Source organism: Helianthus annuus, chromosome 5 (assembly GCF_002127325.2).
Source record: "Helianthus annuus cultivar XRQ/B chromosome 5, HanXRQr2.0-SUNRISE, whole genome shotgun sequence".
NCBI classification, from domain to species: Eukaryota; Viridiplantae; Streptophyta; class Magnoliopsida; order Asterales; family Asteraceae; genus Helianthus; species Helianthus annuus.
The window spans coordinates 135189198-135206602 of record NC_035437.2 but is presented as its reverse complement, the minus strand read 5'-3'; the positions used below and the strand labels follow the sequence as shown (position 1 = coordinate 135206602).

Sequence of the window (17405 nt, the reverse complement as noted above, 5' to 3'; positions counted from 1 at the left end):
CTAACCCAACCAACCACCTTTAACCCAAGCCTAACCCTTCACCCCAAAAGTCCTCTTGATATTTACAAAGGTAAAAAGTTAAAAAAGGAGGAGGATTGATTGCTTGACAAGCCTATGGAAGGCGTAAGTTCCATGCCGCTCTCGAGTGATTCACTAAAAATTACACATTCGGCCGAGTGTTGAGTGATCTCCCGTGAGGTATGTGAACTTGTATATAAATGGAATTTTAATAAGGCATGCTATGCCCAAATAAGTAAATTATCTTATGAAACGTTCAAAATAAATCATAACGAATAGGATTGTAAATAAATAAAAATAAAACTTACAAAGACCTTGGATTCCCGACACTCTAGGACAAGCTAAAAACTTTCTCTTCTACCTATTCCATTTGGGAGTGTAAGCCACATTTAAAGAGTTTTGCTTGAGGACAAGCAAAAGTTCAAGTGTGGGGGTATTTGATGTGTGTAAAATGCAACATATAAATCACATCAATTAAGGCATAAAACTAACCCTTTTTAAGTACTAATATTGGAAAAAGAGTGTTTTTGTCTTCCTTTTGTATTTTCAGGATGAAATGAGCTCAAATTCACAAAAGAAGCAAAAAGACAGCTAATTCTAACATAAATACAAGAAAAGGAACAAAAGTAGACTGCCCGGACCCTCAACGGCACCCTCCAAGGCAAAGAAGAGAAAACAGAAGACTGAACACGCCCCGTATCCAGCGAACACGGGGCCGTGCCCAAGAAGCAGCAGAAAAGACAAACTAGTAGAAGCTTCCATTGCCCACCACGGGGCCGTGTCCAGCGGGCACGGGGGCGTGGTGAAAGTACAGCAGGCGCATTAATTGTAATTGCGAATTACAATTAATGAAGAGAGAGAGTGTCAGACGGGCACGGGGGCGTGTCCAGCGGACACGGGGCCGTGCCCAGCCTTCTGTTCAGCCTATAAATAGGGGTGCTTGGTTTCATTCCATCTCATCCCTTGGCACACCACCTCTCTCACACTTCATCCACCACCCACCACCACCATAACACCATCATCCACCACCATCATCCATTGTCCATCATAGAGTGTGTGAGTCGTCTCGGGATCCAAGATTGATCGTAAGAGTTCTTGACAATCAAGGCCATGTTTGCCTAAGTCTCTTACATCACTTGGTGAAGACAAGTGTTTAGTATAATACTTTTTATTTTTAATCTTTTGCACTTTTTATTTGGTTTTGTATTAATGACTTTAATAACTAGTTACTTATGTTGAAGGTGATCTTTCCTTATCGTTTGTCCGTGGTGTCTTGGCATTATTTTACTGTCTATATAAAATAAAAGATTTTCACCATTCATATCTCCACGGTCTATATGGAGGTATGTTGGCTACCTGGTCGGGGGTTAAGGGAACGGTTTGGTAAGGGTCTTGCCCTTGTTCAGCGTTTAGAGGTCCTGCTTGGGACCTGGGTCAAATTTAGTAGGATCTCCTTCAATGCCCATAGGTATTGGATGGCGGGGATCCAAACTCTTTGACCCCCTCATAAGTTAACTACTATTAATACTATAACCCGGCTATTTAGGACTGTATCCCTGCTGACTCAGACTACTTAGCCGAGGGTAACGTCACCGCCGAAAGCGGGGCCTACCACAATTTGCATTAATAACTTAATTCATCATCTTTCAATAATCCGACCCTTTAGGATTGTATCCTTGCTGACTCAAACTACTGGGTTGAGGGTAACGTCGCCTTCAAAAGAGGGGCCTACTACAATAACTAAGATAATCTCTTAAACAAGTGCAAAAGTGCGAAAATAATCAAAGGTTATACTAACACACGTGTCGGATCCAAGTGATTCATCTTGTCTATCTGTTTTTATTTTATTTTATTTTTCAGCATTTAGTTAGTTTTTATTTTTCTTAGTTTAAAACATTTTTCTCACTTTTTGATTTGATTAGACGTTGAGGATAAACCGGTATTAAAAGCTCTTGTGTCCTTGGACGACCTCGGTATCTTACCAACACTATACTACGTCCACGATGGGTGCACTTGCCCATATGTGTGTTTAGTGTTAGTAAATATCGTGTTTTATAAATTTAAAACTTGGCTAAAAGTGTAAAAAGGGGCTTAAATATACATCTAAATTATATACACACTAGCACGCATCAGGTATATTAGTAAATTCGCCTCCCCACTTTACTGGCTTTATAAACAAAAGTCTAACCCTTTCTTTATCACTTCATCTTCTTCACCATTCCCTCTCAAATCCTAATCATGATTTTGTTTTGTAATGGGTTCAATATATGTATATCAAGACATGGATATGGAACCTTAACCAGTGCGGTCGGTGTTTGTCACCTCACCTTAGTCAAAAATCGCAAGGGACGAGTCATAAGTTTTAGCTTTTACATGATAGAAAATAGAACTTGAAAGGGTTAACAATTCGAGTAACAACCAGAAACAAAGAAGATAGCATCACAGTTCAAAAAAGAAACACAAGTTGGCGAACATCGTTAGTGTGATTGAACTAAATGGCGCTTGCGCTTTTGCCTTTGCTTTTGCTCTTGAGCTTGAGTTTAGAGAAATTCTTGAAAATAGCAGCACCACAGAATAGCCCTGTTCGACAATACAATAAGTTGTTGGAGATCATAGATACACTCAAAAGACGTAGGGTAGAGATAGCGTGCCTTCAGGAGACTAGATGGAAGGGACATAAGGGGGATGAGCGCAATGGGTACAAGTTGTTATATTCAGGGTCTGATGGGGTAAAGAATGGGGTAGGATTTCTAGTAGATGTAAACTTGTACAAAAATGTGATAGAGGTGATACGTCACAACGATAGGATCATGGTGTTGAGATTAGTACTAGGAGAGGAAGTGGTGACAGTTATTTGCGCATATGCTCCACAAGTGGGTTTAGGGGATCAAGAGAAAAGAGATTTTTGGGACTGCCTAGACGGAGTTGTGAGGGCCATACCTAGGGAAGAAAGAATTTTCATAGGAGGCGATTTTAATGGACATATTGGTAGGCATAGTGATGGTTTTAGTGAAGTGCATGGGGGCTTTGCTTTTGGTGATAGAAACAACCCTGGTAGGGATTTGTTAGAGTTTGCGGTGGCCCACAACCTAGGTATTTTGAATTCTTTCTTTAAGAAGAAAGAATCATAGTTGATTACTTTTAGCAGTTGCGGACGTAACACTCAGATTGACTATATTTTGATGAGGCTAGGAGATCGAAGGTGGTGGAGGGACTGCAAGGTTATACCAGGGGAGGCAGCAGTGACTCAACACCGCTTATTGGTGGCGGATATAGTCATGAGAGGAAAGCTGACCAAGGGAGAGAGGGTAATGCGACCTAGGGTTAGATGGGGTATGTTAAAGGGTGACAAAATCGAAGTGTTTAGAGATAAGGTCCTCTTAATGACAATGCCTAGAGTAGATGGGGACGCTAACCAAATGTGGGAGGACATGGCAAACACCATGACTAATGTGGCGAAGGAAACGCTAGGGGTCGTAAAAGGAAAGAGGTGTGGCCATAAGGAGTCATGGTGGTGGAATGAGGATGTGCATACTAAATTAAGGATTAAACAAGGGTGCTTTAGGGATCTTTTGAGGTGTACAGTCGAGGAGGAGCAAGCGGTTTTAAGGGAGAGATATAAAGAGGCTAAGAGAGAGGCGAAGAAGGCAGTGTCAGAGGCGAAGAACGCAGCTTACAAGCAGATGTATGATCGACTGGAAACAAAGGAGGGAACATGACATGTTCAAGATCGCAAAGGCTAGAGAGCGTAGAAGGCAAGACTTAGGAGCAGTGAAGTTTTTAAAGGGAGAGGACGGATGCGTTTTGGTCAAAGAACACGACATTAAGATGAGATGGCAAGTGTACTTCTACAATCTTTTCAATGGCGGGAGGAATTACCAACAAGAAAATGAAGAAAATGATGATTCATCTACTCAAAGGCGACTACGGAATAACGGTTACTGTCGACGTATCACACGGGAGGAGGTGAGAACAGCCCTTAGTAAGATGGGAAGGGCTAAGGCAGTTGGGCCTGATAACATACCAATTGAGGTATGGAAGTGCTTGGGAGAAGAAGGAGTTCATTGGCTAACTATTTTATTCAATCTTATCTTCAAATCTGGGAAAATGCCAGATCAATGGAGGAATAGTGTAGTAGTACCTGTGTATAAGAACAAAGGGGACGCCCAATGTTGTGGGAATTATAGAGGGATTAAGTTACTAGGGCACACTATGAAACTATGGGAGAGAATAATTGAGACGAGAATCCGAAGAGAAACTCAAGTCACGGTAAACCAATTTGGTTTTATGCCAGGGCGATCGACTACGGAAGCAATACATATTCTAAGGAGATTGATGGAGAAGTATAGGGAGAAGAAAAGGGACCTACACATGGTGTTCATTGATCTTGAAAAGGCCTATGACAGTGTGCCACGTAGACTGATTTGGGATAGTTTGGAGAGTAGAGGGATTTCTAGGAAGTATATAGACTTAATTAGGGATATGTATGTTAGGACTGAAACTAGTGTCCGAGCGCCTGTGGGGGATACTGATTCTTTCCCGGTGGAGGTGGGACTCCACCAAGGGTCTGCTTTGAGCCCTTTTCTATTGCAGTTATCCTAGATGAGTTGACAAAGTTAATTCAGGGGGCTCTTCCGTGGTGTCTGCTTTTTGCAGATGATATTGTGTTACTTGCTGATAGTAAACAAAGCCTGAATGCGAGGCTAGAAGAGTGGCGAGCAGCTTTAGAGGGCAGGGGTTTAAGGATTAGTCGATCTAAGACTGAGTACTTATATTGCGACTTTAGTGGAGTGGACAACGATGAGGACATTCAGATCACCATTGACGGTCAAGCGGTTCCGCAGGTGACTAAGTTCAAGTATCTAGGATCGTTTGTCCAGAGGGATGGGGAGATAGATAGTGACGTTGCCCACCGCATCCAGGTTGGATGGTGTAGGTGGAGAGCTGCCACTTGGGTATTGTGCGATAGGAGGTTCCCAACAAAATTGAAAGGGAAATTTTATAGGGTTGCAATTAGACCTGCTATGTTATATGGAACCGAATGTTGGGCCATTAAGGAAGTACAGGCACGTAAGATGGAGGTAGCAGAGATGAGAATGCTAAGATGGATGTGTGGGCACACAAGGTTAGACCGGATAAGAAATAATGTTTTTAGGGAGCGATTAGAAGTAGCTAGTATATCAGATAAGATAAAGGAGGGAAGATTGAGATGGTTTGGGCATGTGAAGAGGAGGCAGACGATAGAACCAGTTAGAGTGATTGAAACCCTCGAGGTGGAGGGGAGGAGGAGTAGAGGTAGACCCAAAATTACGTGGGATGAGCGGATTAAGCAGGATTTGCAAAGATTGCACCTCTCTGAGAACATGGTCCATGATAGGAACTCGTGGAGACGTAGGATTAAGGTTAAGGATTTCTAGGAGAGGTACAATTGTATTTCTAGGTGTAGTGTATGGTCGTACATATGTAACTATGTGTATACGATGTTTTGTACAATTGTGTTTTTAGGTGTAGTGTATGGTCGTAGATATGTAACTATGTGTATAGGCTGTTTTGTGTTGTCACACTTGTTCTGTTTTACCATGCACTCTTTCACAACTCATGCTACATTGGTAACTTCATACACACACACACACACACCTCATGTTCTATTTATTTCTTTCCTGGGTGTTTTGGAGCCGAGGGTCTCTCTGGAAGCAGCCTCTCTATCCCTAGGGGTAGAGGTAAGGTGTGCCTACATCCCACCCTCCCCAGACCCTACAAATAGCTTTGCTATTTGTGGGATTTTACTGGGTATGATTGATTGATTGAACAATACAATAATGTCTGTATTAATAAACTGAAGCAAATAAGAAATAAAGTCTACACATGAGAGCTTTATGCCACTTACTAGTATGTGCAGAATCATAAGGTCTATTTACAAAATTCCCTTTACTTCCCAAATGCTCATCCTCACTATGTGTTAGAAATATAAACCAAAATAAAGACACGCTCAATCGCCAAGGTTGCATTAATGTTTTTGATCTTAAAAATATGTTGTTCTCATTAATAAAAACGTGTGACATGTATCAAGTGGTTGTTACACTTTTGTCTAGTTAGATAGCTAAACACAAACATTTTTACAAGACTTACTTGGAAGAATCTTGTGAGACCAGACAACCCAATAATTTCATCTTCTGACCATTTTATTAAAAGAGTCTATAAGTTCCGGGACGTATAAACCAACAGCTTCCCGGAACTCATGTGAGCAGCCAACCCTTGTTACCCACACTACCGACAACAAGTCCGGCTCTCAGGTCCTGCTCATAAACTATACACGCCTATAGAATATCAAACACACGATTTCGAAAATGCCCAATTGCTAAAGCCTCAAAGTCCTGCATCATTCACCATCCACAACATCTCATTAGTTAACCACCCATACATACTAGGAAGAATAAAAACACAAAACCTTACCTTGGGAGGTTTTTTCATGACACCCATCATTATTTTGAGCGACTTTATCAGGACGTTCCCGTTGTAGAGTAAAGAAAAGTATTCTGAGACCACAGAGGGTCCGCACTCTACAAATCCAGGTTGGTGGAACAAAGGGTCAGCGTTCAAAATTAATAACTTGATAAATAAAATAATTGCCTAGCAAAACTAGCCCGCAGTTTGCATTCAATCGCCGTTTGCCGTTTGAATCAAATTCACCATAACCCAAACCACAACACCATAACCAGTTAACCACCAAACATATCTCAACACCCAATAACCAAAACAACAAACAAACACACACAGAATATTATTACCTGCATATTCACCGGTGCCAGTTTAAACACTAACAACTTCTTAGAATGCTTCCACGGCTGAACCACCACTTCCGCATCGAACACCTTCACCACAAACACAATTCCTAGAAAAAGTAAGTGAATACCATTGTTTCATGTATTATTTAATCTTGAAATATACAGATCAACAAACTAGAGGCCCTAAAAACTACTAAATGATACCTTTTTCATCAACAGTATCAAGAGAGCAATGAACTATATGGTGAAGCTTGAGAGCATCACCTGCTTCGGTGAAGAGGCGCTGTATGGACAACGGATTATTCTGTCCTCCCCAGTTAAACACAAAATATTAATCAAACTATATTCATGAAATAAAACAACAAGCAAGCAAATAGACAGATAAACCTGATACCCAGCGACAGGGATGCAGACAATCATCTTCTCCTCAATCTGCACTTTCGTTTGTGTTTTAGAAAATTCCATTTACAATACAAAAGTCTCCATCAAAACTGGTCTATCTGGTTCCAGCAATCAGACTGAAACTGCGCAGAACCAGACCAGTAATGCAGTGTCCATTTGCAAGCTCCCTTTTCTCCTCATCAGTTCATGAAATTTATCTGTCTTCCTCAGTACTATCTCAATCTAAACAATCATTTAATCACTTTTTGTGTGAGGTATCATGGGTTAGGTAACATGTTTTTGTTTTAGGGGAACTAAATTTAGGGCTAATCACCATCATCACCGAACATCCGCTCAACCACCATCCTCCGCCGTATTTACCCAATTTCAACATCGTCACCTACACCCTCACGTTTTCTCCAGTTTAACAAACAAGATGTCCAGAATCCAGATTCACCAAGTTTAATAAAAAAATAGAAGTAGAATACAGAATGGGATGGAGATTACCTTTGTTGTTGGAAACGACTAGAGGAGGTCGAACTTGGAAAGGGTGAACTCGATTTTGTATTTAGTTGTCAATATGAAATTCTGAATTTGAATTTAGCTCAATTTAGGAGAGGGGAAAGTGGATGAAGGAGACGATGAATTTTACTTTTATTTAAGAGTAAACTGCCATTTTGGTCCCTGTGGTTTGGCCAGTTTTGCCACTTTAGTCCAAATCTCAACTTATTACATCCAGGCCCTGTGGTTTGGTTTTTGTTGCCATTTTGGTCCAAATTTCAAATTTGACCAGATTTTCCATTAATGACCTGCTATTTTGTCTTTACCCTCAGGGGCATTTTGGTCATTTTAGATTTATTATCTCTTTATAATAACTCATTTATAATAAAACCCTTAGATCATCATCTTCAACCTCATCTCAGACATCTCTCTCTCTCTCTCTCTCTCTCTCTCTCTTTCTTAACATAAAATCTGCTCTCTCTCTAAAATACCACCACCACACCACCACCACCCCCACCACCGCATCATCCCCACCACCACCATCCCACTGCCGCCAACACCACCATCTCTCTCTTCTCTCTCTCCTCTGCACACACACACACTCTCTTTCTCTCTCCAAACACCCATCTCCAAACTCTGCTCTCTCTCTCTAAAATACCACCACCCCCACCAGTCACCACCGCATCATCCCCACCACCACCACCCCACTGCCGCCAACACCACCCACAAACTTAAAAAACAAACCCACAAACAAAATCAAATCTTGATCAAAACCCAATAACCGTATCCAAATTACAAACAAGCCCGCTAAATCAAATCGAAATCAGATCAAAATTTACAGTCAAGTTTCAAACAAACCCCACAAGCAATTACAGCCACAAATCAATTATACAAAAATTAAGCAAGAAATAAAATTAAACAGAAACCTGTAGAAGCAGATAGTGTGGCTGCATAGGCGGTTCAAGGCGCCGGCGGTGGTGCGGTCGTGGCGGGGCGGCGACGGACGGTGGTGCTCTGGCTGCACAAATCAGTTTTGGGATCCTGACCTCAGGCTCAACATATCTGCTTCTTTTTTTCAGGAGGGGATTTGACGGAGGAAGATAAGCGACGAAAGGGGGGTCACCCTCCTCCCACCGCTCTCTCTCTCTCCTCGTACCTGACCACCGCCACCTGACCACCTCCACTAAATCAAATCGGCTCCCCCTTCTCCCACCGTTATCTCTCTCCTCGTACTCTCTCTCTTCGTCAATCTCTTTCTCTCTCTTCTTCGATCTCCCAACCGACACCACCCACCACAGTTGGATGGTGGTTGTTGGGGTTTTGAGAGGATCGTGGTGTTGGTGGTTGTCCAGAGGTGGCGGCGTGGTGGTGGTCGGAGACGGTAGGAAAATGGAGGTGGTGATGAATTTGGGGGTTAGGGTTTTGGAAAGTGGAGGGGGCGACGGTTGGGAGAGAGTGTTATTGAGAGAGAGAGAGTCAGTCTTTAGAGAGAGAGGGAGAGAGAGAATGCAGATACTTTATAGATGTGTATTTTAGGTTTTTTTTATTTCTTATAATAACTTATAAATAGAAAAAGATTTAATTAATATTTAGTTATAATAATTCTAAAATGACAAAAATACCCCTGAGGGTATGGACAAAACAGGGGGTTTTAATTTGGGGATTCTGGTCAAATTTCATTTTTGGACTAAAATGGCAACAAAATGCAAACTACAGGACCCTGGATGTAATAAGTTTGAGATTTGGACTAAAGTGGCAAAACTGGCCAAACCACAGGGACCAAAATGGCAGTTTACTCTTTATTTAAGTTAAAAAATACTTTTGGGAAAAGAACTTATTGACTTATGATTTTTTGAAAAGGAGTTTTTAAAAAAAGTGTTTGAATTAGCTTATGGGGTTGGAAAAGCCAATAAGTTAATAAGTTGTTTTTTAAAAAGTGTTTGGCTTAGCTTATTGATGTAAAATGACTAAAAGCTAATAAGTCAATAAGTTAGTTCAAAAAGTCACAACATTCTAACTTTTCAAAAATGACTTTTTGATAACTTTTTCTCCTTCTCAAAAAGTCATTTTGAAAAGGACTTTTGCATTTGCCAAACACTAAAACTCCTTATTGGCTTTTTTATTAAGTCAATAAGTCAATAAGTTAGTTGGAAAAGCTTAGCCAAACATGCTTTTGTTTTTGTTTTAGGTGAACTAAATTTACACTGTGTTCCCGAGTTTCATTAAATGAGAGAAAAGCAAAGATTTGGAAGGAAATAATTTTTAGTTGTGTTCTAGAGTTTTATTAAAGGAGAGAAGAGAAGAGAAAATGAGAGGTTTTTTTGCCTAACTTAACTCGAATGTGAAATGTTGAATTACTTTAGTGGAGGAATTTTAGGATATAACTAGGTTATGCCTCGCCCGTATTGCGAGGCGATCCTTGAATAATTCTCAACCAATTAAAAAACTGTATTATAGTTTTGCAAGAAAAAAAAATAAAAAGCGTGTTAGACAACTCCTTACACGATTTTTAGCTAGGATCAAAGTCATATTTTTATTTTTATTTGGGAGAAAAATCAAATTTTTTTCCCGAGGGTAAAATCCTAATTTTTAGCTAGAGGAAAACCATATTTATATTTTGCACTGGGGGCAAAAAACGTAATTTTGAATTGAGGGTGATATCGTAATTTTTAACCGAGGGGAAAATCGTAAATTTTAGCTGCGGAAAAAACATAATTTTATTTTGAACTAGGAGCAAAGACGTAATTTTAAACTGGGGGTAAAACCGTAATTTTAAAGTTGGTATAAAATAATAAACTGGTGTAAAATCGTAATTTTGAGTTGGGGGGGGGGGAGGGGGGAACAAACTTTTATTTTGAACTGGGGCGAAAACATAATTTTGTATGAGGGTAAAAGCGTAATATTTTTACCGAGGGCGAAATCGTATTTTCAGTTTAGCTGGGTTTAAAGTCATATTTTTATTTTGAACCGGGGGAAAATCATAATTTTGAACCGATGGTAAAATCGTAATTTTGAGGTAGGGAAAACCATAATTTTATTTTTAGCTAGGGGCAAAAAAGTAATTTTAAAATGAGGGTAAAATCGTAATTTTGAACCGAGGGGAAAATCGTAATTTTGAGTTGGGGGCAAAAGCATAATTTTATTTTGAACTGAGGGCAAAGACGTAATTTTAAACTGGTGGCAAAACCATAATTTTAAAGCGGGTATAAAATAATAAGCTGTGGGTAAAATCGTAATTTTTGAACCAAGGAAAAAATCGTAATTTTGACATGCTGGCAAAAGGGTTATTATATTTTTAAGTTGGGAGAAAAGCGTAATTTTAAACCGGGGGCGAAACCGTAATTTTAAAGTGGATATTAAATAATAAACCGATTGGTCCAATAAAGGAATGTCGGCCGCCCATTTCGACCAATGACAGGGAAACACTATTCCCTGCCATGATCTTTGTATATGTTGAATAATGTGAAATTCGGACTTTAAAAATTCGGACTTTAAAAATAATACGAGAATGTGAAATTCTAACTTTAAAATAATATTAATATTAACATCAAAAATACTTCCTTTTACAAAAACTAAAAAAAATTGAATATATAATGTATCGTATATTATAGTATATAGTATATAGCATAGTATACTATAGTACATAACATACTATACGATAGTAATATAGTGTAGTATAGGTACATAGTGATCTATTAAGCCCTAATATGGTCGATTGAGACATGTATGGTGCACTATTGTCCATTGTGATCCATTTAGGCCCAATATGGTCTGTTGAGACATTTACGATCTACTATTGTCCATTGTGATCCAGTAAGGCCAGTATGGTCCATTAAAGCATGTATGATCTACTATTGTCCATCGTGATCCATTCATGCTCAATATAGTCTATTAAGGCATGTATGATCTACTATTGTTCATTGTGATCAACTAATGCCTAATCTAGTCCATTAGAACATGTAGAATCTACTATTGTCCATCGTGATCAATTAAAGCCAATATAGTCCGTTAAGACATGTATGATCTAATATTGTCTATTGTGATCCATTAACTCATATCAAAGAAACATACCGATGTGGCACAGGTTTGCTGAGTTGGAGATGATTACGTGGCGATTATTTGTCATATCACTATTCTCCTTCTTTATAACACAGAAAGTCCCATACAAGCCCTAATTTCCTCATCCCTCATTTGGGTTGCATTTTCTCATAACCCTAATCTAAACATAATCGATGAACACAGACACTCCCACAACCATCACCATCTGCACCTCCTGCAAACACCACCTCCTCCTGCCACCACCGGCACTGCCATAACTAGCTTACTTCACCACCTCAACAACAAATCGAATCGAAACAAATATTTCGATATCACCTCTGTTCTTCAAACCTAAAGGGTAACTAAATCTCTAATCTTTACCTTAATTTGCACTTAACCCACAATCATTCTGTCAATTTATGACCTATTTTCATCTTTATCTCACATCTGTTCTCCGGCGACCGGAAAGTCTTCTCACAATCCCACCGCCGCAAGCGACGGAGGAATTCGCCGGCCCTTGATTCAAGACCCCGAGTTGAAGAGACTATTGGACCCATGTCTCATTATGATTATATTCAGAGGTGGGGTTTGGTGATTTTATATATTGAATTTGAGGATGATTTATTGCATGTACATATACATACACATATTGTTATATATATAATTGGCCACCTCTTCATGACACCTGATAAAAAACAAGCCATGTCATCAAAAAATGGCCATGTCAGCAAAAAAACAAACCCAGTTAGTGCAGATTTAACTGGGTGGTGCCATTGGAAACAAAAAGTCTAGTTGGGGGTGCCGGGTGTCAAAGTGTTAGTTGCGGGTGGCAGCGGCCAAAGGCCGATAGTTGGGGGGTGATATCCAACAACCCTAATTTAATCAAACCCTAAATGTAATTAAAGCAAGTTTGATGAAAGCGCAAAAAACTACTGCTAAAGGTTGTACCGCTGTAGTGAGGATTGAAACAACACTGAGTCGAGCAGTGATGACGGGTTGTTCGTGGGTCGTTTGTGGTGCAGTGGCGGTTCGTCGGTCACTCAACTGCGCCTCATCAACGGTGTAGTGGTGGGAATCGATAGGAGGAGAAAACCGTCTGGAATAGGGATCATAATCGAGCGGATGAGAGGATCGATCTAGGTTGAGGGAGAGAACACCGATTTTGGTGGGTGATGCGGGAGATAGAATTATAAAATTGAGAATGAGAGGGAAATCTAAATTATTTGGGGGAATAGGGGAAACTAAAATAAAAGTAATTGTATAAACTGATTTATAAATATATAATCCATTGTAGAAAATGAAAACCATAGTTTTTAAATGAAGATTTAGATGTAAAGCTTATAAATATAAAACATGTTAATAAATATTTTGTATTTAGATATACTAAAACTAATATTATTTATAAATAATTATAACTAGATTTCATATATTACTAATCAGTTTCATCAATAATTCATTATCATCTAAGGGGTTGTTTGACAACTTCTGAATGGTTAGGTGCTGAATCAGTAAGAGGTCTGAACCATTAAGTGCTGAACCAATAAGAAGTCTAAATCATTAAGAGACAGTATAATGCTTAAACGTTTAGATGCAAATGTCTGACCAACTCAGATTAGAGGTCTTAACCATTCAGACTCAGTATAAAACTTAACCATTCAGAGGCAAATGTCTGAAACATTCAGACATCTGCTCACGAAACAAACAGTCTGAACCATTAATTACTAAACTAGTAAGAGGTCCGAATCATTAAAAGTCTCATTAATAGCTAAACAAACAGCCCCTAAATCTAACTTATCCTCCATTACAATTAATTCCTAATAATCTTCCATTCGCCAACACTAATCAACAGGTTTTCAAATTATACCGACTTCATGCCATCGATCTCCGTTAATATATTATAATAGTTTTTTATTATATTTACTTTAATAACATATTTTTAATTTTCCCCTTTTTTTAAAACCATATATTTCCTATACCATTTTTTTAATAATTCATTTTTTTCTTTTTTTAAAACATATATTAATTTATCTATGAGTGAATTGCAAGTTTTGTCCTTTATCTTTAGGCCATTTTGCAAGTTTTGTCCTTTATGTTTAAATTTGACGAGTTTTATCCTTTATGTTTGAAAATCAAGCACGTTTTACACTTTGGGGCAAAACGTGCTTGATTTTTAAGGACAAAACGTGCTTATTTTTTAAACATAAAGGACAAAACGTGCTTGATTTTTAAACATAAAGGACAAAACGTGCTTGATTTTTAAGGCCCAAAGGGTAAAACGTGCTTGATTTTTAAACATAAAGGACAAAACTCGTCAAATTTAAACATAAAGGACAAAACTTGCAAAATGGCCTAAAGATAAAGGACAAAACTTGCAATTCACTCTTTATCTATTAACATGACTTTTATATGACAGCTGCATTTAAAATTTCATAACGCAACTTTTTTAACAAAAGTTGCAAATTTCAATTAAATTTGCAACCTTTCAAGAAAAAGATTGCAGTTTTTAATAAAATTTGCAAACTTTTAACAAAAAGGTTGCAAATTCAATATAATTTTGCAACATTTTTTGAAAAAAGGTTGCATTAGATCTTCTAATGCAACCTTTATGTTCAACAAAGTTGCATTAGAGTCAAATGCAACACATTTGAAAAAGGTTGCTAATAAAAAGTTGCATCAGGCCAATTTTCTAGTAGTGAGTTGAGTTGTTTTGTGAGAGTCAAGCTGCTATATCTATAGCAACTAATCCTGTCTTTCATGAAAGCACTAAACAATTTGAACTAGATTTACATTTTCTGAGAGTTAAAGTTTATAATGGGGTTATTAGTCCCTAAAAGATTGATTCAGATGGTCGATGGTCAACTGGCTAATATTTTTACTAAAGGTCTTAGTGTTTTACAACCAAGACTTTTGTGAAAAATTGAGGCTTGTTGACATGTTCTCACGTATTAATGAAGAGGGGATGTTCAAATGAGTTAATGCTGTTAACATTTGTTAACACTTGTTATCATTCATATGTTAAATAATTAGTTGTTGTAATTGTGTTATAAGTGTTGGTTAAGTTGGTTCAGGTTTATAAGCTGGAGGACTAGAGTGTAAGAAAAGAAGGAATAAAGGGTTTCAGTTGAAACATTATAAGGGCTATGATGATAAAGAGATAAGTTGGAAGTGCAAAGTGAAACTTCTGTTTGAAGCTGATATATAAGGAGAATTAGGGTTCACTGTTACGTAACCCTGGTTCAGTTTCTCTGGTACACTTTCTCTCTCTAGATTGTTATTAGTCTGTTAGAGATCTTATTGATCTCATCTTGTTGCGATCTATTTTTGATCAATGTATCTTGTATTGTCTTGATTGTGATCAACTGATATTTTATTAGTTGATCGTTGTATTGTTGCTTTTATCATAGATCTTATTATTGTAAGATCTAGGGTTTGGTTGGGATTTTTTCTGGGTTGGTTAATCAATAAAAGTTTTATGTCATGGTTTTGCCACTATATTCTTTGTATCTTGTTCATCCATACATTTCTACAATATTGATAGTAGCAAAATGGATTAAAATCACTAATAAACGCCAAATGGGTTTAGTTGGAACGATTGACCAACAATTCCATGAACGACCAACATAATGTACAGTGGCGGATCTAGACTAAATTTACAGGGGTAACGTTCAAAATATTTTTTTTTTACCATACTTCCATACGATGTAAGCAATTTTTTCTCTTGCATATCAGTATTAGCATTATGGATTTGGAGTTGGACCAATATTAGAATGTTAGTTTCAATCGTACATAAACCCTAAAATAATAAATGAACAATATAAAATTATGAACAATTTATAAATAAACAATATAATGTTATAACTTTAGAGTGAACAAGATACAATCATACAAACAACTAGTGACAAATACATAATTTTCTTGTAGGATGGGTATAATACGGGCCAACTAAATATTAGTTAAATATTTATATATAATAGAGAAATGAGTATATAAGAGAATAAAAACTATGCACCTGTTTTACCAATGTTTTTATGACGGTTGAACCCTTTCCCGCCGACTCAACATGGTTATTGCCGGTGGTAACGTAAAAGTACTAATGACGGAACCGGACTTTTATTACCAGAGGGTCATAATGTAACTTTTACATACATAAACACAAATTAACTACTTTTTTGGATGTACTACGACCTCTATAACGATTTTAACTTACTAACTAACGGTAACCTAGATTATATATTTTTACCAATAAAGTTTTGTTTTGAGTTCTTTTTAGAGTTTATTATGCAAATTACGTTTTCAGATTTTTTTAAAGTCATTATACAAATTACTTAAAAAAAAGCAAACAAACAAATCTATAGTATATAATAAAAGAAACCTGATTTGGGACACATGTCATTCAATGAGGGCATTAATAATTTATAGATAAATTTTAAATTTCAAATTAAAAAGATTTAAATATTATATTAGAATTTTATCTTGATAAATCTAAAGTCTAATATAAATTTCGTAAGTTTTACTTTCCCTTCTGGAATCAAATAAGAATTTTGTGATAATTAAAGTTTTGTCAAGAATAGAAAAAATCATTATTTAATCTATCTAATATATTAATATTCAAAATAATGTAACTTGACTTACGTCAAATGAGATAACAATATCAATTTGTTTTTTAGCAAAAAAGATGTGTTGAATAATAAAATGAAGAACTTAGGTTGTACATCAGTAGAACCTATTTCAAAAATGTTTATAAGGGGTAAACAAAAATATTAATTAATGTTTTTGGGTTTATACTTTTATTGTCGTGTTCAACTTTCAACTCAAATACGGTAATCACTATGTTTACGTGACATTTATAAGAACCATCACCGCAATCATCCATCCATCGTATATCAAGTATATCCGTTAGTTTTTTTAAGATATAAATTTTTATTAGATTCATTCAACCCGTGTGATAAACGAGATTTTTTAAAGATATAACATTTTTTTTTACTATACGAAATTACATTTATGCAACTCGTGTAATACACGGGATTTTTTAAAATATAACTTTTTTATTATGTATTATATAAAATTAGATTTATTCAATCCATATAATACATAGGGTTTATAAAGATATAATTTTTTATTGTTTGGTATATAAAATTACATGTGCTTAATCCGTATAACACATGAGATTCTTAAAAATGTAACTTTTTTCATTATTTAGTATATAAAATTAAATTACTCAACCCGTACAATACACGGGGTTCTTAAAAATACGACTTTTTTATTATTTAATATATAAAATTACATTTATTTAACCCATGTAATAAACGAGATTTTTAAATATATATTGTTTTATTATTTGATATAAAAAATTACATTTATTCAACCCGTGTAATAAACGAGATTTTTAAAAATATATATATGTTTATATTATTTGGTATATAACATTATATTTATTCGACCCGTGTAATACACGAGGTTCTAACCTAGTTACCACTCATATAAAATACAAGCTAAATTGAATTTTACGTCCTTTATGTTTCAAAGAAGTTGCAGGCGCTGTCCTTTAAGTATGAAAATTACACCGCATGTCCTTTATGTTTTTATCTTCTATCATACGATGTCTTTGTCTTATAACCTTGTTAGTTTTTGTTGTTAACTTCCCTCATGTGTCATGCACGTAAGGGTATTATAGTCATTTTA

General features: G+C 36.8%; 1 protein-coding gene across 7 annotated transcripts; it reads right to left on the bottom strand.

Moving 5' to 3' along the window:
* Window positions 1–6161: 6161 nt before the first annotated feature.
* LOC110941374 lies at window positions 6162–7808 on the bottom strand. 7 transcript variants are annotated; one of them, XM_022182994.2, is made up of 6 exons: window positions 7692–7808; window positions 7191–7584; window positions 7008–7107; window positions 6807–6910; window positions 6472–6578; window positions 6162–6392 (listed from the first exon to the last, which is right to left on the bottom strand). In XM_022182994.2, exons 2-5 carry the CDS (start codon window positions 7266–7268, stop codon window positions 6519–6521), a joined length of 342 nt encoding a protein of 113 aa, XP_022038686.1. In that variant the 5' UTR covers window positions 7269–7584; window positions 7692–7808; the 3' UTR covers window positions 6162–6392; window positions 6472–6518. The 7 variants fall into 7 exon arrangements, 2 of the variants coding, with proteins under 2 accessions (XP_022038686.1, XP_022038687.1); XM_022182995.2 differs by having other exon boundaries at window positions 7191–7427; XR_004893284.1 differs by having other exon boundaries at window positions 6807–6890; window positions 7191–7802.
* Window positions 7809–17405: the final 9597 nt, after the last annotated feature.

Excerpts from the sequence above, each read along its gene's own strand:
- LOC110941374 (XM_022182994.2), bottom strand. The coding sequence starts at position 7,268 with ATGGAATTTTCTAAAACACAAACGAAAGTGCAGATTGAGGAGAAGATG. Across the intron at positions 7,108-7,190 it reads TCCCTGTCGCTGGGTATCAG|AATAATCCGTTGTCCATACA; the intron begins GTTTATCTGTCT and ends TGGGGAGGACAG. Across the intron at positions 6,911-7,007 it reads TGATACTGTTGATGAAAAAG|GAATTGTGTTTGTGGTGAAG; the intron begins GTATCATTTAGT and ends TACTTTTTCTAG.